This window comes from Geospiza fortis, unplaced genomic scaffold (genome assembly GCF_000277835.1).
Source record: "Geospiza fortis unplaced genomic scaffold, GeoFor_1.0 scaffold10, whole genome shotgun sequence".
Classification (NCBI taxonomy): domain Eukaryota; kingdom Metazoa; phylum Chordata; class Aves; order Passeriformes; family Thraupidae; genus Geospiza; species Geospiza fortis.
In genome coordinates, this window is record NW_005054326.1 from 856707 (window position 1) to 880442 (window position 23736).

A 23736-nucleotide genomic window follows, 5' to 3' on the forward strand; every position below is an offset into this window, starting at 1 on the left:
CCTTCAGTGGCTGAGGAGGATGTTACTCCAGAAAGGGAATGAAGCCTCACAGTAAACCAAGAACAACAGGAAGCTCAAACTCAAGACTGGGTATTGGTTTCATTTTTCCTTGGATGTTGCTGTCACAGGGCTTCATGTCTCCATGGATCTTACCCTAAAATGAGGGGAACTGAATAAATATCCATGAAGGAAAAGCAATATCCTGCCAAGGGCACTGGTGGGCAACTTTGGGGTACTGAACTACATGGGACCCTAGAAAGAATGGGATGTCATGTAATACAGCCAAAGGCTAATATGAACGAGGGAAAAAACTATGGGCAGAAGGCAACAGATAAAAATGAGACTGCAGCACTGCACCTAATTGTGAAGGGATCTTCTGGAATGTCAGTCTTCTAGTCTACAGGTAGTTAGTAAGAAGAAAAGAGCAGAAGGTAGAAGGATGAAGATGGAAGACCAAATGGAAAGCCTATTCCCAGCCACATGGGAAGTTTCAGAAAATACAGCAGCAGGTTGTGATCCAAGACACAGCAAACAGATGCCTTGATTACATCAGGGAGTCTTCCATGCACAAAAGGGCTGGCATGAAAAAAAGCCCAGAAATGTTGGAAGGCAACAGCAGTAGATATGGAAAGGGGGAATGCTGGCAGAGGAAAGTGATGATGACAATGCTGGGTAAGAGTAAACAGGACTAAGGAGCTTCTTAACTGAGAACACCATCACTTGATGTGCTAAGAAGGGTTTACAAAACAGGAGGGACTGGACTGATGTGTTTGCAGCAATCCAGCACCAACTGAAAGAGACTTGAGGCTGGGACAGAAGAAAGCAGCATCCCCCCATCACTGCCAGTGTATCCTGTTGTGTTCAGGACCCAGAGTGAAATCTCCTGAAGTGCTAGAGCAGCCCCTTCTCCCTGGTTGTGTCCAGCTGGCAGCACAACCCCACAGCTCCCACGTTTTGGGACTCATGTTCCCCCTGGCTCTCAGCAAGCAATCTCCATCTTGTGTTACTCCCAACTGACAACACTTCCCACCTTTGCAGACTCTCCTCTCTGCCCTTCCTCGCTCCCTCTAGACTTCCCTGAAATAATGTTCCAATCTTACTTCTGATTCTCCCATGTTTAATAATGAGGCACCCTCTTGTCCAGAAGTCTTTCTCCTGAACTGTCTCCACCTTTTTCTCCCAATGATGTGTATGCCTGGCATTTGCCTGGCTAGACAATGATTCATGGTGAAACACTGGATGCTGATACATTTAGGAAGAATGGGGAGGTGCTTGGGAAAACTTGTGATGAAGATACTTACTAGCAAAAAGGGAGAGATATTGGGAGTCAATGACTTTGAACTTTGCTTCTGGATCATTCAGTCTCCACTGGAACAGAGAAACACATTGAAATGAAGTACCTACGGAGTTAACCAAGCCTGAACAAAAGGAACACACTACCCCTACTGGGACGGAATTTACCCAGCAGCAAAAGACTGGGAATGAGCAGAGATCCCCCAAGACACATCCAAGCCAGGAAAGGCCAAAAAGCTGCAACAGACCCCAAAGAAGGCAGATTTATCCCAAGTAAGCGGAGGAAAGGGTCCTGACACATGGCCAGGACCATCTCACACAGAAGTAGGTAAGGGCTCTGGAAGGGATGAGCTACATCTCATGCAATGAGGAGCTGAGGCCAGGGAAAGGAGGGGAATGGTTACAAACATCATTCCTGAGCTCTGTGGGGACACATATAGGGGACCACCATTTCCACAGACTCACTGCTACTTCCACGTGGTCAGTTCCTCTGTCATCCTGCTTGTGCAGCACCTCAAAGTAGTACCTGCCCTCGGCTGACAACCTGCCAAGAACAAGGTGTCTGTCACCAGCAGCATTAAGGAACATTTCTTAGCTTGTCAGCAGACAATGAGTGCAGAGCAACCACACCCCTGAAACAACCTAATTCTCAGGGTAGGCGGGGTTAGTGCTGCCAGGAAAATTTAGATCCTGCCAGTGAGATAGGCAGCTTCACTTATGCACCTGGAGCACTCCAGATCCTTCTCAGTTAATTCTGAATAACTCCCTCTCAGTGTAGCCTGCTGGGTTTGGCCTCTAGGAAACCTGGCCAGTTCCAAGGCAGGAAGCTTGGGATACAGTTCATATAGGGGAGCCTGGATGTGCTGGTGGTTGATTGCTGCAGGGAAGAAAAATCCAGTGTTGCATTCCTGCAGTAAATCAGCCAGGCTTTGGCAATACCCCAGAGTAATCCCTTTCTCTGTATTGTGAAACTCCTCAGGGCAAGCCTGAGTGCTTTTCCCTTATCCTTGTGATTTCCTGGTCATGTGCAGAGCTGGCTGGGACTGAGGGACTTTGCTCACTCACCTCACCACGTTTGACTTCTGGCTGTGAAATTTCCCAAACTCTCCTGGTGCAGTCCACTCCTTCCCTGTCTGTGAAGAGACAGAAGATGGCTCTAGTTAAGCTTCCCCTGTCACTGCACTGACAATGATAAAAAAGGAAAATTTAACTCCTTCTTCCGTCCAATTCCTCCTGGTAAGTCATCTGTGAAATCCATCACCTGTGGACTTAAGTCCCTTAATTGTGAACAAGGGACTCCCAATAGCACTACCAAGAGGTAAGTGGCTTAAGATATCACGTCATACCCCATCTGGCATCTGTGCTGATGCTGTCTGTAGCTGGGCAGGGAAAGAAACCTGGGTAGTCCAAGGAAGCAGCAAGTCAGGAAGGTCTCTGTTCCCACAGGAACATTAAAGCCTTGATGGGAGAAGCCATGCAGCATGCACTGTACCTTGCCTACGCTGGCCAGCAGCTGGAGACCAGAGGGCTTTTCATCTGGACTCAGCCAGAACTCAGCATTGTCATCTGCAGCAATGGCAAACTGAAACTCCCCTGTCGAGAGATGGAGGGAGTAAGTAGGGCTTTGGGGTAAGGGCTTGTGCACAGAACAGATCCTGCTCCTCTAAAATGCTGTCTTTACCCTTTTTCCTGGTGAGACCATCCTTCCCTTTTGATATTATCACCTTCCTGCCTTTGAACCTCTCTGCTAACTCTGCTGTGACTGAAAACAAACTTTACAGATGTCACTGGTTCAGTGTCCCTCCTGCACTGGCTTCACCTGACATCTAACCTGGATAGCTAGGAAGTCTATGCAAAGCCTCCCCTGACATCCCTTTTGCTTCCAGAGCAAAATTTTGTGTGAGATGCAGTGTTTGGGTGGAGGAACGAGCCACAGAGGGAGACAGAGGTGCCTGAGGTTCATTCTTTGTCCGGGGTCATGGGGATGGCAGCTGCAGGCCAGGGACAGGGGCTGAGTGCCAGCAGGCTGCTCAGGGCAGAGGCATGCAGCTGGGGGACACAGATGTCACTGCTGTCAGATGGCATTCATGGCAAGCAGAAGGGACATCAGGATAATTCCTGATGTCACGGACAGTCACGGACAGTCCTGGCCATGCCAGGGAGGGAGGCAAAGCTCAGGGATTGTTTGTGGCCACATACCCACCATGGGGCTGTGAATTCACAACAGCATTGTTATTTATCAACATTCCCATCTGCTTTCTCCTGGGCTTCTCCTCCCAAGGGAGAGGCAGACGTGCTTCCAGCCATGCCAAGGCCATGGCCAGTCACACACACCACCCACACAAGGGACCTGGTGTTGGAATTGCCAGGGTGAGGGCACCAGTGGTTCAGCACCACGAGGGGAGGCAGGGGACGGTGACAAGAGACACAGTGAAGGCACTCAGAGCCCTCACCATCAGTGAAAGGATGCAGGTAACCAAATATCCGGAGACCATAGTTGGTCCATTTTGGGGACACGGCCAACTTCTTCAGCATAGTTCTTGTCTGAAATGGAAGAAGGAAAAATTCATAGAAATAATTTTAGATGTGACAGGAAGAAGGGAAGAATTAAAAACCCTGGGACAGGTGGGCAGAGGGTTTTCTCTGAGAGGAGGATGGAGGCAGAGTGAAAGAGCCAACCAAGTAAGAAATGAGAGGGAGCAGGTGCTGCTGAGAAGGGGATGCACTGAGATGGTGGGGACAGGACATGGCAAGGAAGGAGAGCACCAAATACAGGGCTCCTTCAGCCTGTGTCTGAGCCCTGGCAGGCCAGCAGGTGTGAAATGACCCTCCCCTGTGCAGCAGAAGGGCTGCTAGCCTTGAACCCTTCTGAAAGCTTCCCGCTCCCTCAGCAGGACAGAGGAGGAGGTGGATTTTAACAAAAAGCAGGACAGAGAGGGAGGCAGGGGGCAGGACGTGAAGGGAACAAGGGTGATCCACCTGGGAAGCTGAGCTGGGAAGTGCAGGACAGTGGATGCCATGGTCTTACTCACGTGAGGGAAGAGAGGGAAGTGGAGGTTTCTCCTGAGCTGCTCGATGGAGCTGCCACACCAGTCCTCAAATACGTGCAGGTTGGCCTGGCCCTGGAACTAGAAGGCAGAAGTGGGGCACCATGAACTGCTGCATCCAACCCCTGTGTCCTTCCTCTGCCCTGACAGCCTTGGCCATGGCCCCTGGAGTGCTAAGCACTGGGTCCAGAGCACTGCTGCTCATCTGCTGAAGGTGTGGGGCTGGCACACACACCTGAATGGCACCAGGGAACTGTGCTAATGCTTGGGATACCTCAATTCCATGGCTGGGCTCTGCTCCATCAAGTGTTTCACCAGAGGGCTGTGCTCTGAGGCCATGGTGTGGAACACACAGCAGCTCCCCATGCTGTAACACCTTATGTTCTGCAAGAAGGTGTGCTCGACTCCCTCACCATCTCAGGGCTATTTTCCTGACCTGAGTAAAGAGGGGACACCCTAGGGAGGGAGACGGCAGATCACCTTCTCAGAGCGTGTCCTAGAGGTAAAGCTGATGGAAGATGGTGGGCACAGGGAGATGGAGGCCCAGCAGAGCAGGGAGCAGCAGCACAGGCAGCTCAGCGGGCAGCACAGCCTCTGTGTGTCTGCAGAGACACAGAAACACTGGGGGAAGTGGGGGTTCCAGCCTGGACAGCACAGGAGGGTGTGCAGTGTGAGTACAGCTCCCTGCTAGGCAGCCAGCCCCATCAGGAGAGGCTGCCACTGTCCAGCTGAGACCTGGAGCACAACTGGGCTGGGAGAAGCTTGCTGGCCACTGTGGGACTTCACCAACACAATCCTGAAAGGACAGACTTTATTTCTGTCAGAGCCACTCAGAAGGGAATCACTGTCTGCTCCCTAGCACAGTCCAAGCTTTCTGCCTGCAACCAGTGGAGCTGGATACTGAAACCCTCCTCGCAGCCCTGGCATCCAACAGTGAAGAATAAATAAGCTGGAGACAGTACAAGCTACCTTAGATGGGAAAAGGCTGAAGAAAGGAACAGGTTGCCTTGGGACTGGGGAGGTTTTGCTGTGGCTGTCTTGCCTATATAAGGGCTGTGGGAGCAGGGCTGGGGAAACAGCCTGAACAGCACCCAAATGTCTACAGATGGCAGCAAATTCTTAGTTTTTGCTGGGGAGGCTCTAGCAGGCCTGAAGCAGCACAGTGGAGGAGGGTCCAACCTCTCTGTGCACTTCTGCCAGAGAAACTTTTTCACTGAGTTATTTTTCCCAGGATGGTGGGTTTGGGGTGTGTTTTGAAATAAACTGTGGCTTGAAGGAAGGCTGTGAAGCAGATTTGGCTCCACAGCAGTAATGCTCCTTGCAAGCTGTGGATTTTAGTCGAAATGGTGAAAACCATTTCTGCGTGCCAGGCAAAGCACAGTCACAACCACTGGAGTGGTCTCTCATCAGCCCCCTCTCACTGGTGTCCCCACTGCCAGGGCTTGATGGATGTCTGAGAGCCCATGATGCCCTCCACTAGCATCTCCTCCTCCTCCCTCCTCTGCTGACATCCATCAGCCTGGATTCTGCCCACCAGACAAGAGGAAAAGCGGCGAGACAAAGTGGATGGAATTCCTCAGAGCAATGCACAGAATCAGAGTGAAGACAGGCAGAGGGCTCAGGGTGATGGAGGCAGCCAAAAGAAACCTGGGACTCTGCAGGAACTTGTGATAGAAATAAATCACTGCAAGCATGACAAACACTGAACTGGAATTTAATTGCTGTGCAGTCCTGCGCCCCTTGGCCAAATCCAGGCTCACACCCAAGGGTCTTACATTGCTTTTCTCAGCCAAATCAAATAATGACAACTGCTACTTCTTGTGGAACATGAAGGGAGAGGAACAGGCTGGGCTCCCACAGAGAACCACTGCCAGAAGCTGAGTTCTGTGGAAGTCTGCTGCTACCCACAATGATGCTGATTTTTTTGGGGTTTTTTTTGAGAATTGCTTGCACAGAGCAGGCAGCAGGCTCAGAGCTCTATGAAACGTAGCACAACACTCCCACACTGTGGACAGACTGGCACTGCAGTTCACTGCTGCCAAAGACAGATCCTGGGGACGATCTCAAAGCTTAGGACTGTGATGAAGCTGGGCTGGCTTTGACATGGGGCAGCCCAAAATGCAAAAACAGATATTGATGAGGCAAATCCCAAAAGACTGGCTATACTTGCTCAAAACTCGGACCAGTCCCATTGCAATACAAAACTTCACTGCAGTTTGGCAGTATTAGGGAGAGGGCAGCCTAGTAAAAAATAAGGCAGACAGCACTGCACTAGGTACACCATCAATACTTATAGAGATAATTCCTGAGATTTCTAGCCCAACACTCCTACCTCCAAAGTCTTTACAAAGCTTCCAGAGAGGAGATTCTGGCAGGAGTTAATGAGATCACCTTGCTTTCCTACATTCACAGCTACTAGAAATAATTAACTGGTAAATAATAAGTATTTCTTGCAGGTGATTTTAAAATATTTTCTAAATCAACAAATTTTCTCCCGAGTAAAGGCAGCTTAACTTAGTTTCTGTTTCCTCTTAAAGGGAAAAAAAGAACATTATTGACAGATAAGTGCTGGCTGCCCAAAGTGCTGCTTTGGGACTGAAAACTGAGCTAGGCTTTAATTTTAGGCCCCCACGAGCCATCAGCATAGCAGCTGTTTTGAAACTCTATCACCTCTGTCCCTCCAACTCAATTCACAGCTGCCCATTACAGGCAGCTGAGAAATTCTTCTGTTTGCTATATGAGTAAAACATGCAACATGCTGTAAAAATCTCCTGCTTGGGGTTTTTGCAGATTGCAGTTATAGAGCAACGTCACCACCATTCCCAATTCATGCGCACAAAAATGCCAATGGATTTTCTAAAATATGGTTTTTAGAACACGACTGTAAAACATGGTTACTGTATTTGACTTCCCAGCTTGGCCTATGTTTGACTTCCTACCCGGCCCTGTTTTGCAAAAGGAAATTTAGGATCTGGCAAGCAACAAGTTCCCCTTCTCCTCTCAAAAACATCTGCTCTGAAAATTCTGGATAGACTGATTTGGCCAGAAGCAGGAATAGAATCCATGAGTCTGAGTATTCAAAGGAGCTGGTTTTATGTGACCTTCCCACTTAGAGGGCTTCTCCTGCCCTTGAGGCTTCTCCCTGTCCCAACACCTTTCCCCAGCTGCTTATCACCCTGCTGAAATAGCAGCAATGCATGATCCCAGCTCAGGCCCACAACAGGCACAGGTCACACACCAAGGGCACCAGAACAGGGACAGAGAGTGTGCCCTGGAGCACACACAGCACAGTGTGAGTGTGCCCTGGAGCACACACAGCACAGTGTGAGTGTGCCCTGGAGCACAGTGTGAGTGTGCCCTGGAGCACACAGAGCCAAGAGCACACTGAGCTCTTGTCCCCAGGGAGGCTGGGCAGGCTGACACCCTGTGAGCACTGTGACAGTGCTGTCCCAGCAAGGGAGAGCTGAACCCTTACAAGGACAGGGAGGGGACACCTAGGCCCTTGCTTGGCACTGATGCAGCCATGCCTCTCCAGGGCTGTGGGATTGTGGCTGGCCTGAGCCCCAGCCCAACCCTCCCCACTGAGCACACTGGAAAAATGTCTGTCTGCAGCCCTAGCATTGCAGTGAAAGATTTTGGTATTTCTGCTTCCTTCTAGTGATAAATGTTAAATTATCAGCCCCTGCTACAAGACCTGACCATAGAGGAGCATCAGGACCATAGACACCCCAGACCTCTCCCTAGCCCAAACCCTATCATGTCAAAACTATCTGGGGGGTGCCACCACACACCCAGGATCTCCTGCTGAGCAAGGAGCCCAGGGAAGAAAGATCCGGGCAAGCAGCAAAGCAGAGAGAATTGCAGCAGCAGAGACACGACCTCCTGCCCTGTAACTGGAGCAGGATGGAGAGGAGAAGCTTTCCTAATTTAATCCTGGGCAGCTTTGGCATCACAGAGGCAAATCAGCTGCATAGCTGCACGCAGCCCAGGGAATGATAAACAGGGCACAGAGAGGGCCTGAGCCGCAGAAGAAAGGCGACATTGTGCTGCCAACTAAAAACTCCTGAGTTTGTAAGACTCTTCTGTCTCCTCAGAGTGGCTGCAGCCCCTCCTCCTGCCTGGCCCAGCTCCCCTGGCTGGGTGACACTGAGCAGCCAGCAGCTGGGCTTGGCAGTATGCTCTGCTGTGCTGGGCACTTGTGGGAATCCATCAAGAGAAGTTAGCAGGACAGCCCCTGTCTGGATGGGCACAAATAGACATGGAAGGGACATCAGCACAGACAGAGTGAGCAGCAATAGTTTTGTCTTTCAGTCCTCTCAGGAAAGGATGCTTCCTCTTGGGGCAGGTTTGGTACCAGGACAACACTTGAGCACAATCCTTTGGCTGTGCTCCTGAACATCCCTTACACCTCCCTGCAGAGAGAAGGCTGTGCAGACATGAAGGAGGAAAGGACATTTTAAATGCACCCCAGCACTGCCCAGACCCTTCTACTCTCAGAGCTGAGCAGATGCCTTTGCACAGGTAAATGAGAACAGCCTGGCTAACCTTCCAGTCACTTCTCTGAAAGTCCTGCCCACACCTAAGCAGTGTCAAATGGTGACACTCATACTCCACAGTGCAGGTCTGCCCTGATGATAGCCAGGCACGTTTCTGAGTCAATGAAACAAAACACCCCACACCTCTCCAGCCTGAGCAGGCAGTGTGTGATGCTGGGAGCTGGAAGACTTTGCTCTGGTGCCTGGAAGTGACAGTAAGGATAACAACCATAATGTGCACAGGCATCTCGAGGAACCAGGAGCAAGGGTGAACCCTCCTTTCCCCCAGGTGCCAGAGCAAAACTTCAATTTGGGATTTCCAATGAGCACACTTTCCTACCATATTATCCAAGGCTGAAGACTTAAGCTGCCTATCTCATATCCTGAAACTGAGAGAGGAAAACTGAAACCTGTCCTTTTTTGGCAATGCTGGCTGCCAGCTCACTCTGCAACCCTGTTAATTATTTATGTTTTTCAGGAATATGCCTCTCTATTAAAACAAAGCCCAGCTCCTTGAGCTGTGTGAGGCAACCCAGTGTCCCTTGCCCCAGGAATCAGGCTGCAATTAAGTTATTAGAGATGCTGTGGGAAGGGCACAATGGGATTACAGACCCAGGGTAATTAATTTGGGCAGAGCCACAGAAAAACTTAATCTCCAGGCTGGGAGAAATTTCAATTGGTGGCTGGGAGGACAGCAAGCAGCTCTGTACAGAGCTGTGTCCACAGATCCCTCTCCAGCTCCTGCAGCTGGTACTGGTGAAGCACTGGCCTCTGTCTGCAGTCAGGGGGACTCTGCTGACCCTCTGGGCACACACACTGCTGCAGCAAGGGCAGGAAATTTTGCTTTATACAGCCAAAGAGAAAAGTGTCCACAGAGTGCAGCTCTAACCTGTTAAAGGCTCACTGCACACCACAGCTGGCCACCCTCCAGATTCATTGCTCTGGGAAATCTCTAGGAAGGGGATCACAGACACAGGGCAAAGCCTCAGGGAAGCTGGGAGATGCCACACAGAGCCTGTATCGCCCAGTGCCATGGGAGAAGGGAGCAGCAAATGCTCAGAGTCATCCCTGGGCACAGCAGCAGCCCTGTCCCTGACATCCTGCTGGCTCTTGGCCAGCAGCTGCTGATCTGGGAGGCAGCTCTGCCTGCAAGGCCCTGCAGCTGGAGAAGACTCCAGGGCTCCAGGTGGGACCAGCACCCCACAGCCCATGCTCTGACACAGAACAGAACAGTGGCCTGATCTGGTTCTGGGCACTGCAAGGTGGCTGCTGCTGCTGCTGCTGCCAGGAAAGCCAAGGCTGCAGGGACCTGAACTGCTCCTTGCTGGATAGCACCTGAAGGACCTGAACTGCTCCTTGCTGTGGCTGGATGCATCCACTCTCCCTCCATTACCAGTGAGATCTGGAGATCTGAGTGCAGGGCCAGCAGCCTGCTCCCTCTCCCCTGGGGACTCACAGAGGCTCCTTAATTTGTGCAGGTCTCTAATCACCTTGAGGAATTTAGTGAGCTGGCTCCATTAACTAAATGCCCCCTGGCTGGTGTCCCTCTCATTAGAAGCAGGCTGCATTGCTCCCTTATCTGAAGAGGAATGATGAGATAAGGGAACAGGGGAGGAAAGAATAATTGAGGCATGAAGGAAACAAAGGGAGTGTTTACCCCAGCCTGCAAGGGTCATCAGAGAGGGTCTCTGTTCATGGAAGTGCCACTGAAGTGGAGAAATCTCCACCTACGACACACAGGGGTTGGATGGCAAAAGCCAGAGCAAGAGCAGTGTGACACTTCTGCATGCCACAGTCATGTATTTGCTCATTGAATGATTGGCCCTACACTCCCCAGCCCTGAATAAACTTCACTTTTCAGGAAGGTAGAGGGCTGCCTGGAATTGCAGGTGGGTGCTTGGAGCCTTGAGGAGCTGTGGAGACACCAAATTATCTGGAATCCTGACACTCCAGTCTTTCCAGATGATTACTCAGGTGTGTAAGTGTTACTAAGCAGGGAGTGGACTTCTAGTAAAGTGAATTAATTTCCAGCCATACCTTTCCATGCCTTTCATTTTTGCTGTACAGGTCTCTAGCCATAACCCCCCTCACCCAAAATGATGGGGAAAGGCACCCACCTCTGGCATCCATGGGACAGGGCTGCCAACAGCTGCGTAATTTGATTTATTCCTCCCACCTATTTGCAGCTCTTGGACCTGAAATACAAGTAGAGAAAAGTCAAAATAACCTGAAAAATGGCACAGCACTGACATGTACAAGGTGGTTCTACACAACCTCTACAAGAGGGTTCAAACCTCCTCACAAGAACATAGGAGAAAATAAAACAAGTTTTCAAGCTCCCTTTCCAAAGGACAGGCCAGATATCATGGATGTAACAGGGTGAAAATGCTCCCTGTTTCTTTTTTTTTGACAGCATATTTATATGAGGGAAAAGGATACCAGTATGTTATAACTTTAAAACTTGGGTCATTCTCTGGCGTTTTTATTCCCCCATCTATGTTTCAAAAATGTTCAAGCAATAGCTCTTCCAGCACTGCCTTCACTCTACAGTACTGAGATGTGCTTCACTGGAGAGCAATGAACTCTCTGCAGACCTTTCACTTCTGCTTCTGTCTTGCCTTCCTGTGCCACAAGCCCAGCCAGCCTCATCCCACTGCCATGGCTTGGTACATCTAAAATACCTTAACTGACTACAGTGGAGCCATTGTAGGTTCGCATTGCTGTGACTCAGCTCAGATTTTGCCTATGGCAAGCTGTCTTTCCTGTGAGAAGACAGAGCTGTCTCTTGGGGCCAGCATCAGAAAGGAAGGGCTGCCCTTCTGCATGTTCAGAAGGCAGCCCAAGCCTCCTCACCTGGTGTCCCAGCTTCTGTGGATAGTCCAGCTGAAGGCTCGTGTCCCCACCTGGGGCACTGGGGTCTGACAGAACCTTAGCAAGCTCCCTCCAGCTTTCATATCCTGTACAGAGGAAACAGAAAGGTGTCAGGGAACAGAAAGGTGTCAGGGAACTTTTTTTGCTTAAAATAAGAAAGTGTAGCAGTCACCAGTATGAACTGGTCTTGCAGGGCTGAGAGACCTCTAACAGTCTGGAATGGTCCAGCAGAGATGTGGAGTTGTTTTATGGTGCCTGGAGTTGGCAGACTGGCACAGAGAGAAAAATTGCCTGTATCTTTCTTGAAAGCTCTTCCCTCTTTCTTATTAATTTAGTACTTAAATTAAAGATTCATAGTTCTAAGATAGATATCAGAGATTTCATTAATCACCACAGGACTACAAACATTCTTTAAATTACTCAGATAATCTCAGTAGTCAAGCTAAAGAATATAAATTTTAATCAATTAGCACTGACAAAGAAAAATAAGATAATAACTAGATTACTAATTAGCTTAACAATCAAAAGAATATTATTCTTATATGCACCTATTTTCACAATAAAAGCTTCAGTTTTCTCTTCTTGAAGGAAATTACGGATACTCATCTGCCACCCCTAAAATATTGGCAGTGATGCAGTCAAGGACACTGCTATTCAAGAGAAGTCACCTTCTGAGGTTCAAAGCAACCTCATTTGAAACTCCCTTCCCCTCTCATTCTGCTCAATCCAGAAGTCAGGATCAATTCTGATTTCCTTCCAAAGCTTCAGTGACCTCCTGGGTTTAGGAGGAACAAAGACAAGCAGACGCACCTCACAGCTCTCCCTGTGCCTGCTGCCCCTATCACTAATGGGTTGGGTAAATCAGATTAGCAGAGCTGGTGAGCAGAGCTCAGACCTCCCAGCAGGGCTACAGCGCCTCACACTATGGGATTTTCAGATCTGACAAACATTTTGGAGTGAAGTTCCAAAATCTCCATCAGCCCTGGCTTCTCCCAGGCTGGTGGCAAACCACCTCAATACCCACACACCAAGGAGAGTATTCAGGCTCTCCCCCCATTTTCTTTACAACTGGAAATCATCCCCAAAGCTCTAGGAAGCCCAAAGGAGCTGGCTGCCTTGGTATATACAGGGAACCATCCCAACAGCTTCAGGTCTGAGTGTTTAGAAGAATAGTCTGAGCCTTCTACACTATTCCTACAGCCAGGAGGGGCAGGAACATGTCCTGAGGAGGAAGAACTGCTGGGGAAACACCTGCTGTTCCATAGGCAGCACACCATTTTCACCCAATCCACCCAACTACACCATGCCCACTCAATCTGCAGCACGGAGACTCGCTGTGCCTCAGGCAGGAGCATGCTCCATCTGCTTGCTTTGGAGAGGCCTTTCACAAGCCACAGGGCTTAGATCATCCCCCAAAAACCTCTGGGCTACACAGAGGCCAAGGCAAACCCCAAACCACCCCAGAATTCACAAACAGCCCTCTGCCAGATCCCCCTCCCTGGCTGTGCTAAGCTCTTGGCCTGTTATTGTAACCACAAACGGGCTTGCAGAACTCTGTCTCTACTTGCTCCTGAATCTCACAGGGTCTGGCAGAGGTGAGCAGAAAGCTCCTGATCAAAGGGGGGCAATTAACAAAAAGAAAGTGCAAAAAATGTGAAAAACATGAAAGTAGTCAGAGATTCAAGTGAGAGACAAGGCTCAGAGCCAACTAGGGTGTCCTGCTTTCCTGATGGGGTGTTGGCTGGGATGTGTGGGTTTCATTCAGGTCTGTTAGATGCTGAACAGTCACAAATTTCTGATCAAGATCTTCTCACCCCCAGATTCTGATTTGAAGCTATGCATTTAAATTTATGACTAAAAACAGCAAGGTCAGGTATTTACCTTCTGCAGAAGATTTTTCAGTTACTGGGTGAGTAACCTACTGATAAATGCAGCTAACAACAACTTGTGCTTCATGGACTGACTGTCATGAGAAAAAAAGGAGAAATTCCTTTGTCTTTATACAATTTTATGTGTAACTGGTGAGTTTCTCCCTTGTTCAGAGGAATGAGGCAGAAACTACTGTTTGTGAGAGTCCTGCAACTGGACACACTCAGAATGGGGCTGAAACACATTTTAGTTCATGTGAAATTCAGCACTTGCTTTTTTTTTAGAGAATAGACCTACAGAAGGGTAGAATATTTTGAGTTGCAAGGGAGCCACAAGGATCACTGAAGCCCAGCTGGCTAGAGAGGAAACAAGTAAATCAGGAAAAAAAATAGGCAACAGAAGTCAGTTCACCCCCAGAGATTCACCAAGAAGACACCAAGAGCAGCAGGTTTTTTCCTCTTGTGCAGAGGGGAGAGGTTATTTGGTTTCATTGTTCCACTCAGCACTTCACTGCCCTGTGGAATAAGCTCAGGACAAAGCATCAGCAACCTGCCTCTCCTGGGAAGGGCTGCTGGCCACCACAGCCAGCCACCCTGGCTGCTCCATCCTGGCATGGAGCCTGCCTCCCAGCAAACACAGAAGCCTGGCTGCACACAAGTGCCAACGGCTGACACTTCTTTGACCCTTGGAAAAGAGAAGAAAGGGAGGCAATTCTCTGTGTTGTACAAATATTTACCTAACACACCAGCCAAGCACAGAACAGACAAAGGAGCTACGAATTAATCTGGAGGCAGTGATTTCCTTGCTGGGTAATTTGTGCTTTGACAAGCCAATTCTCCAGCGTGGTAGGAAATTATTTTCAGGATATAATAGGATCAACACTCCCCTTAGGGAAGGTTCTTGGCACTCCAGTTCCTTCTGAAAAGATTGGCTTTTCCCTGGGGGTCTCCACGGGACACCCTTGAAGAAGCACCTGGCTTTGCCCATGCTTTCCTCAGTAAAGGGAGGAAACCACAGAAAATTCAGATCTCCTGCAGCTTCCTGCCGTCAGAACACCTCCCAAGGCCAAGTGCTCACCAAGATTTTCTCCACAGCATATCACAGGATTCAAGGCATGGCCTTGCAGGTCTCCACTGCTGTGTGACAGCTGGAGAGGGGAGCCCTGAGGCCACGTCCCTACCACGGGTTCAGCCTGTCCTCAAGCTCTCCCCGAGCACTGCTCACTGCCTCGAGCACTCTCTTGACAGCTACTTAAAGTCAACAAGCCTAGGCCTGGAAAAAAGCAGGAGTCAAGAACTAAAATACCTCAGCAAACACTTGAGTGCTGCTAAGAAGGAAGGCCAGGACTATTAGTTTTGATGGTTTTGCTCCAGTCCCTCTACAAAACTGGTTCTGGCTAAAAAAAAGAAAAACCATGAAGGCAGAAATCCAAGGCTTGGGAAGAGCCTGTCTCAAAGTCAGGGGAAGATGCTGGGCCAGGCATTGCTGCCATCAGCCTGTCAGACAGACGCATGAGACAGCTCCTTGCCTTTCTCTCTTCTGGGCTTCACTTCCCAAAGCATTTCCCATCACTTCCCAAAGCACACCAGGTGTCTTCCAAGGCTATTTTTTCACCTCAAACACCTCCAAGGAAGGCAGCACTGATGCAGGCACAGCTTGCCAGGAGCAGCAGCCAGATTTGCTGCCACATCTTTCCCCCTCCTTGGCATCAGTCTGATCTCCTCTCTACAAGCAGAGGTCCATCTTTCTTTCTACTTTTGTACCCCAATGGTCCCTCACAGGGATCGACCAGAGCCATGAAAGTGGTTCTTGCTCAGAGAAAAGTGGTCCTTTTTGTCCCTGTTCCCATCAGGCTGGCTGGCAGATGCCTGCTGAGGATCCAAATGCCCAGCAGGGCCAACCCTCAGCTGCTCCTCTGGATTCATGATGGGAAACCCTCAGGACCCAAGCTTCCTACTGGAAATAAGAGGCAGCTGAATACAAAGAAAAGGCAAGAAGCTGAAGAGGAGGCTGGAACAGATGCTGGATCCTACAGCAGAGCCCCTGCAAGAGGCAGCCAGTCTGGAGCCAGCTGCCCACAGCTGCAGTGAGTCAACCATTAAGAGACAAAAAAGCTGTACCAAGAGAAAATAAGATGGACATGGTTCTTGCCTAGGGTCTGGTCAGGCACAAGCACCACGTCTGCCTCTTCTCAGCCATGCTTTTTACTGCTCTTGGGTTAAAAGTCAGCAAAGGAAGCTGCAAGTGGAGATGAAGAGATCTCACCCAGCAGTTATGACTCTGCCAGAGCAATGCACTTGAAGGCCAGGTCAAGAGGAAAATATATTTTTTTTTAAAAAGCAGAAAGCCACAGGCAGAGATAAGAGCCAGCAGCAGCCAGGGAGTTCTCAGGCCTCAGGGCAGGAGTGTGACCAGAGCTGCTGTGTGTGTTCAGAGATTAGATCCACCCAGCCACTGCCATGCCCCTGGCCCCAGACTGCACTCCACATTTCAATTAGCCTGTGAAGATACCTGGCAATGGTGCAAGAGGAAATCCCAGACCCACTCAGGTGATCAGCTTCCCCTCTGAAAGATGAGATTTGATTACTCTGCTGTTGTTACTGCTGCTTACATAGCTGCAAATGCTATTAACACCCCCATTCTAGCCAGCCCTTTTATAACCCTGCTAAATGATTTCACTCAGCAGCCTCAGGAAAGAGCAGCTCTACAGGCTGTTTTGCACAAAAGCATTTTCCTTCTTATGAGACCCTTCTCCTCTTCTTTTTGTTGCAAGGACAGGGCAAGAAAGAAACTGTCAGGAATGAAGCAGGGTGCTGTTCTTCATTACCCCCAGCATCCACAGACCCCTCACCATGGCTTGATGCTTTAACCCTCCCTTGGATGGTCTTATTTCTTCTCTTATCCTGGTTGAATATTTTCAACTTACTGTTATTCCATGGGACTTCTGCATCATTTGAGGTCTTTCCCAGTGTTCCTCCTGGCTGAACAGGAATGCAGGTGCAGTACCCAATACCCCCTGACATTACCACTAGGTACCTTGCAAACATACTAAAAAAGATGCTGGTGAAGTTGCTTGAAACTGAACATAAGAAGGTGATTAGAGAGTCTGACATGCATTCCACACACCAGAGCAAACCCTACTGCTGGTGCCACTCTGCAGAGGAAGCAATGCCCATCTGTCTCCTGGCCTACCACACACACCAACATAGCCCCACAACACCAGAAGTCATGAGGATGAGGAGTAATCTGACCTTCCACAAACAGAGATATGGATGAAGGATACAGTGAAAAGAGACAGCCAACAATTTCTGGACAGATGGGTGAATTAGGTCAAGTCATGCATCACAGATGGGGTCAGAGAAACTACCAAAAATCCCCAATCCAAGGGTAGGGCCAGGCCAAGGGAGTCTCTGAATACATACTTAGGTCAGTTAAAAGGACAGACAGAAAAGAGTGAACTTCTTGTCCTCAGGTCAAGATTGGAACATCACTCCTGCAGTTAAAAGGATTCAAGGAGCATGAAACCCAGTTGTTACAGAGGGAGTCCTGCAAACCATTCCATTTCTGGTTAGTGCAGAACCTACAAATAAGATTGCTAACCTCCTCCAGGGACAAAGCTCAGGTTAGGAACCTTGTGTGCAGAAATAAATTACTCCATTCTTCCTCCAGGTACAACTCTATGATTCACTGCTATGTGAATGGCTTTGCAAACTGACAATAGGCTGCAGAACATTAAAGGTACTTGAAGTATGATGGAGGAAAAGGCAGAGCACTGCACTTGGGAAGGAGAGGAAAATCAGCAGACATTGACTGCCTAATGCAGTCTCACTGCCAGACTCACCCACAAATAATACCTTGCTGCTGCTCCCCTCTAGGTATAGGAAATGTATTTTATGCAGCAAGTGAGGAACTGATAAACAGTGGCTGGAGCAGTAACTGGTTTCACAGAAAATGCAATTAAAATCTTGCTTCCGTCATTAACATTTTCCACTGCCCATTAACATTTTCCCCTTTAATGATTTTTTAAATCATTAAAACCACCCATGCCACACAACTATCTAGCAAATATTGCCTGCTGTCTGCAAGCTCAGTGAGGATACGATACATGGAGATGCAGTGCTGGATTTGAGTGACAAAGACCATCATGTAGCTGCACTACCCTGCAAAATTACAGGGCTGAGCTCCTGTATCAGCTCCAGAAATGCCTCTGTTTCCACCAAGAATGTACCAGAGCAAAACTACTGTAAACTCTTACTGTCTGCACTTTCCACACTGAAGGCACAGGAGGTTCAGGAGCTCATGTGAGCGTGGAAGGGTGAGCACACAGCCAGATGAGGTGCCCAGCCACAGCTCTGGCTGTGCAGTCACAGCCCCCTGCCCCAGGTGACTTCTGCCCATAGGAGCCCTGGGTCCTCTCCTGCCCATCCTCATCTCTTCAACCACACAGCTTAATCTCTCCTCTCCCCCACTGAGGGGTCCTGAAGGATTAGACTGGGGAAGGGGGAAGAGCAGAGCACTCTGATTTTCAGGAGAAAGAGGAAACATTGGTTCAAATGAAGACTGAGGAGAAGAGCAGCTACTGCTGCATTCAGCAGCATAAGATAAAAGCCCATGATTTTGGCACTGCTAACTTCTGCAGCACAGCAGGGAGAAATGCTGGCTAGCCTGTTACCCTCTTCAGGTATTCCATGGGCCATCTTAAACCACATAAAACACATATAGAAGCTTTTAAATCATAAAATGTATTTTCCACATTATGGCTATGATAGCTGTGCAGTTAAAATCCTTAACTGCTGGCAAGTTGCACTGTTTAATTTACAGAACATGGCAATTGTGCTGCAATTATGGTGTGCTTGTCCCTGGGACATTGTGCTGCACACAGGCTGCCTCTTTGCACAATATTGCCATCAAAAGCAGTCTCTCTGCTTTTACAGTCTTCAGGCATAGCTACAGAATTCTCAAAACAGCTATAGAGTTCTCAAACAGCCAGTCAAAGAGGGCTGACTCCAGTCATGCCAAGAACAAAGGTATTTGAGTAGTTCTCATCATGGAATCACACTTACCAAGCCAGCCTTTTGCCATTCATTGTCTTCAAAATATGGGATTTGCATCAAAACATTTACAGGTGTGAGATTTGCCTTTGCTCGAAATTCAGTACTTGGAGCACTTGGAAAAACCAGCAGGTTGTGAGAGGAACACAGAGTCAGGTGTTTTGTATACCAGGCTAGAGTTTGATTTTTACTTTTTAAAGTAAAAGTAATTTGCTACTTTGATGGTGAACTGCAACATTAGGCATTATTTTTGTTTCAAAAATGCCAATAATCCTGAAACATTAGCATGGGTTTCTACCAATTCACTCCCAGTAAGCACATCCTCGACGTGGCTCACACACTTTTCTGCCTTGTTTTGTTTTTAATACAAATAATAGTAGCAACTTGAAAAATTCCTACCTAAACCTCAAGGTGACTGGCATGAAAAGCAGATGTTCCAGCTGTTTTTGATCACTGCAAGTGGTATTCCTGGCACTCTCCCTGCCATTTGGTGAAGCTGTGCCCTTAGAGACAGGAGAGGCAACAAAAGCCTGTTCATTGAAGTAACAAGTTATTTAAAGCTGAAGTTTGCCTCCATTTATCAGTACCTCAGTGCAACACAGCACAGGCTCTGCACTTGTGCACAGACCTGGCAGGCTCCCTGCCTGCTCTAATTCATCCTACTGCATCATCATCATCATCATCAGTAAGGACTGATTTCGCAAAGAGATGCCTGTTTCTAAATGCTTTCTACCACCAAGAGATCTGCTGCTTTGAATAAAGTTGCAGAACAAATGCAATTAATAAGAAGTAACATAGGTAGGCAGCTTCCCTCTCCTGAGCACGAGGAGGTACCTACAAAAATCAAGGAAGAAAACAGCAATTTTATGCTCAGCAGTCCTTGCCATCTGTTTTTCTTTCTGCAACAGGACTGTGCCCAAGAGAGCTCAACAAGGTCATGCAGAAAGCTTTCAGAAAGCTTTGGTAATTGCATTTTTCTCTAGTGATCCAAACACTGCAGCAACAGACTGCCCAAAGAGCTTCCCAAGACTTATTTTCTTTTTTTTTTTTAAATACAGGAGCTGTCTAGGATGGGAAACTGAACATCAACTGAGCAACAGACCTTCAAGTCAACATTTGTTACTGCTTTACCAAACACAGCTAATGCACTGTTTTTTGATCTTGGGTGAGGATTTCCTTGAAGACTCAATACCTTGCTACTTCCACATAGATGCAGCATTCCCAAAATATCTTCTTGCAGCTTGGCTTTGTGCTGTAGAAAATGCCATTCACTGCTTCCACGAGAAAAACCCCCACACTTTACTTACATCTCTATTTGCCATTTCTATTTGCTATTTTGCTCAAAGCTGCTGTAATCATTTTCTTCCCCGGAATTCACCTCAAAAGCAGTAACTCATTACTGTTGAAATTGTTATTTCCATGGTCTCTCTGAGCATTGCAACAGATTTACCACCCTACACTTGCAGTTTCAGTGGTGACTGGAGGCAGACTATGGACATGACTATAGGCAGAGGAAAATAAAGAAGGGACTGGACAAATATCTGCCAGAAATGGTGCAGGTAGGGTTGACCTGACCTCAAGGCAAGGAGGTGAGCTAAACCAACACTCTTGCAGGCCACCCTGAAAATATCTTATGTTTTGTTTAAGTGACTTTGTGTTTAAATTTGTTTAAATTACTTTAAATTGAGGACAGCAGAACGACTGTTCTGCCCATGGCTCTGCACAGGACATCCTGCTCTGACATCAAACAAAGCCCTGGAGACAGAGGCACCTCTAACTGTGGGACAACACAAAAGCTCCCCAGCAGCTCTGCTGAGGAGGGACCAGCAGCACACATCCTGATAAACATCAAACCCACAGGGATAGAGCAAGTCTCCAATACAACAAGGAGGAACTGACAGTGCAGTGATTGAGGCACTGCTTTGGTGCTGCTCCCTGGGTATGTCACATTGGAAACAATCTGGTGATTGCATTTGGAGTCAGATAAAGTTCTTCTAATGATGTTACTGGGGTTTGGATGGGGCTCTAAAACCACTCCCAAGTATTTCAGGAACCTGGATGCAACCCCTGTTTATAAGTTTACTTCCACAATTTTGATTCAAAATACAAAACTACAACTCCTGGTTCAGACTTAGGCGTCATTGAATGATTTGTGCTGAAAGGGACTTTAAAGCTCCAACCCCTCTGCTGTGGGCAGGGAAAGGACATCCACAACTTCTCTGGGCAGCCTGTTCCAGTGCCTCACCACCCTCACAGTGACAATTTCTGCCCAATATTTCTGCTTAAACTTGCCCTCTTTCAGTCTAAAGCTATTCCCTCTTGTCCTATCATTACTCGCCCCCATCAAAAGTTCCTTTCCAGCTTTCTTGTGGGCCACCTTTAGGTACTGCAAGGCTGCTGTAAACATGATCAAACATCAATTAAAATGGCAGCAAAAGGCAACTGGAAAATCAGGATATTCTCCAAGAATGTCCAAAATTTCTCATCAGAGGTTGACACCACCAAATCCACACTCAAAGCTTTATCTGACCTCTAAGCCTAAATGTCAGCTTTCATCTGTCTTTGCAGTGGAACTGGGCATGCAACCTGACACCAGCATCTCTGTTTAGCAAAGCTGAGATTTGCAATACTGATTTCCTCTGAATCATCATCAAATACCAACTGCTAGTCAGGGCAGAAAAACGTGCAAAGACAGGCTAACATTCTGGTAAGTAATGGAAAATCCTGTGTACCTATGACTTAAAATATCAAACCTCAGAGTACTAAGGGGACAAGAGCATGCTTGGGCTCTTCCATGACTCAGGCTCAAAATTTACATGGACAAAACAAGCTGCCAGTCCTTCCTTCAGTCCTGCCTCTGAGTAAATGCATGCTGTGCAATGGGACAGACTGCAAAGCACACACTTGCTTCTGGGACAGCTTTATTTACACAACATGGGTTGCTATGAGAAAAAATCAGGGTTGTGTAAACTCTCTTTTACAGAGCTCTTACCCAGTGACATAATTCCAAAATATGAACTTCTGAAATACTGTTTCTCCTCTGTCTGAACTCCCACGTCAATGTCCTGCCCTGGCTCTCAAACCAGCCTGTGCAACACACTTGACAAAAATAATTAAGAAAGCGTGAACCAGGAGGAGTTCAGAGAAACTACTTTTTGTCCCACAGAATCACAGAATATTCTGAGCTGGAGAGGGATTGTCGGGACCCAGGACATTCCTCTGGCTGCCCTGGGTGATTCAAGACCCTGGCAAGGGGCTCAGAGACCTTGGCATGGAGTCAAAAACACCTGTGCCTTTGATTTTAGCCCATGGAAACAATTACCAACTTTGTGTGAAGAGTTACAAGCCACAAGAGTTTGAGTAGAATGATAGTGAATTTGTCACAGGGTGAAAAAGTAGAATTTTGGGGATTTAGAATGGGGGTCAAAGAAGCAAGATGGAGGAATCTGGGCATGTCCTGTCCTTCTTCTCCTTCTTCTTGTCCTCCATCTTTGGCTGTGATGGTGACACTTTTTGACTGGTTTAGAGACAGACTGTCTAACATAGGTGATAGGTATTGGAAAATTATTGTAAATACAGTACACATAGTTCTTAGTATAAAAAGCTAACATCACCCTAAGGGCAGTCAGTGTACCACAAACTGACCTGCCACACAGATCTCAGCAGGTCAGAGAAGGAATGAAACAGATAAGAAATAATAAACAACCTTGAAAAGCAGAACTGACAAATCTCGAGTTCTTCGGCGGTCGCAGGGCTGGGAAAAAAGACTTGCTAACACCTGGGGGGTCATCTCAACCACAGAAACCCGAGAAGGGATGACAATGGCATCATGCCCTAGAGAGGGATGGCAATAGCATCATCCCCTGGAGAGGGATGGTGATGGAGGAGGGATGCTCCGGGTGGCAGAGTCAGGACATACCCTTGGCCCAGCGGGACCAGGACCGAGCTGAGGGGGTCCTGGGGCACCAGCAGCCCCCAAAATGCACACCTGGCCCAGCTGGGTTTAGCATCTCCCCCACCCCTGGCCCAGTCTGGCTCTGTCTCCTTGCTGGTGCATGGAACACTATCCCTGAACTTTCCTCTGAAAAGACTGCAGTGTGCTGCTGTCACCTGCTCACCATGAGCACATTTGCAGATGTGCAGACATACAATTAGAGGAAGTTACAAATAAGATCCCTGTGTGAGGCACTGCACAGCTGAGAACCAGGGAGGTTTAGGATTCAAGTGGTTTAAAGGAGTTTTAAATGGCTGATAGAGAAGATTCAGTTTGCTTTAGCAAAGTACATGCAATAATAATGCATGCACTTAGTGCAGAAAGAGAAGAAACAAAGCAACTATTCTGCTCTTAGTTGGTCCATAGGCACATCCCTCACTGAGAGGGGTTTTGAAGCTGATGAAGATCTTTCTTATCTGAAGTGCCAGCAATTGTTAAACTGCATCTCTCATTTTTAGCTGATTCCAAGTGCAGATCCTTTCTGAAGACCAAGCTGAAAGAGATCCATGTTCTTAGGGGAAAAAATCCCTTATATATGACATCTCCTGCCATTCTCTCTCTATATAGGGAGTTTGAGTTGCTGGAGATTGTTGTTTTTGGTTTTTTTCATTGTGATGCAGCTTAAATATATTAATATTTTCATTATTATTTCATTCATTATCATCAATATATCCATTATTATTTTATTCATCATAGCTGGGAGTTGGAAACACAAATTAAAATGCTTTAACAGTGGAAATATGATGGTAACATTGTGCATCACTGCACTTTGTGAATGACATTTAAGCTGTATTACAAATTTAACTCATTTCTGTGCTACCTTCTGTAGTAACAAAACCTGTGTGATAAGTCTAGTGTTTTATCACACTACCCTAAATTCCATAAAATCAGGGGAACCATTTCTACTGCTCTTTCAGAACTTGCAGGGACCTGAAAAATTATTTACTGGGAAATTTCTGGTTTGAGCTCTGCCCCAGACAGAACAAGCTGAGAGCCATTCATGAGCTGAGCTGTAGCTGAACTTTCTGGAGCCCAGGCTGCAGGGGCCAGCCAAATGCTGCTGCAGGGCCACTGTT

General features: G+C 47.8%; 1 protein-coding gene across 1 annotated transcript in view; it reads right to left on the reverse strand.

The window, feature by feature from the left end:
• Positions 1-23736, reverse strand: part of B4GALNT3 (beta-1,4-N-acetyl-galactosaminyltransferase 3) — a 63490-nt gene that overhangs the window by 13031 nt on the left and 26723 nt on the right. Inside the window, exons 3-10 of the mRNA XM_014307014.2 lie at positions 11729-11832; positions 10993-11070; positions 4326-4421; positions 3747-3837; positions 2786-2886; positions 2359-2426; positions 1759-1837; positions 1302-1368 (exon numbers count right to left, since the gene is read on the reverse strand). Of these exons, the coding sequence (XP_014162489.1) occupies positions 1302-1368; positions 1759-1837; positions 2359-2426; positions 2786-2886; positions 3747-3837; positions 4326-4421; positions 10993-11070; positions 11729-11832 (684 nt within the window). The remainder of the gene's footprint in view (positions 1-1301; positions 1369-1758; positions 1838-2358; positions 2427-2785; positions 2887-3746; positions 3838-4325; positions 4422-10992; positions 11071-11728; positions 11833-23736) is intronic.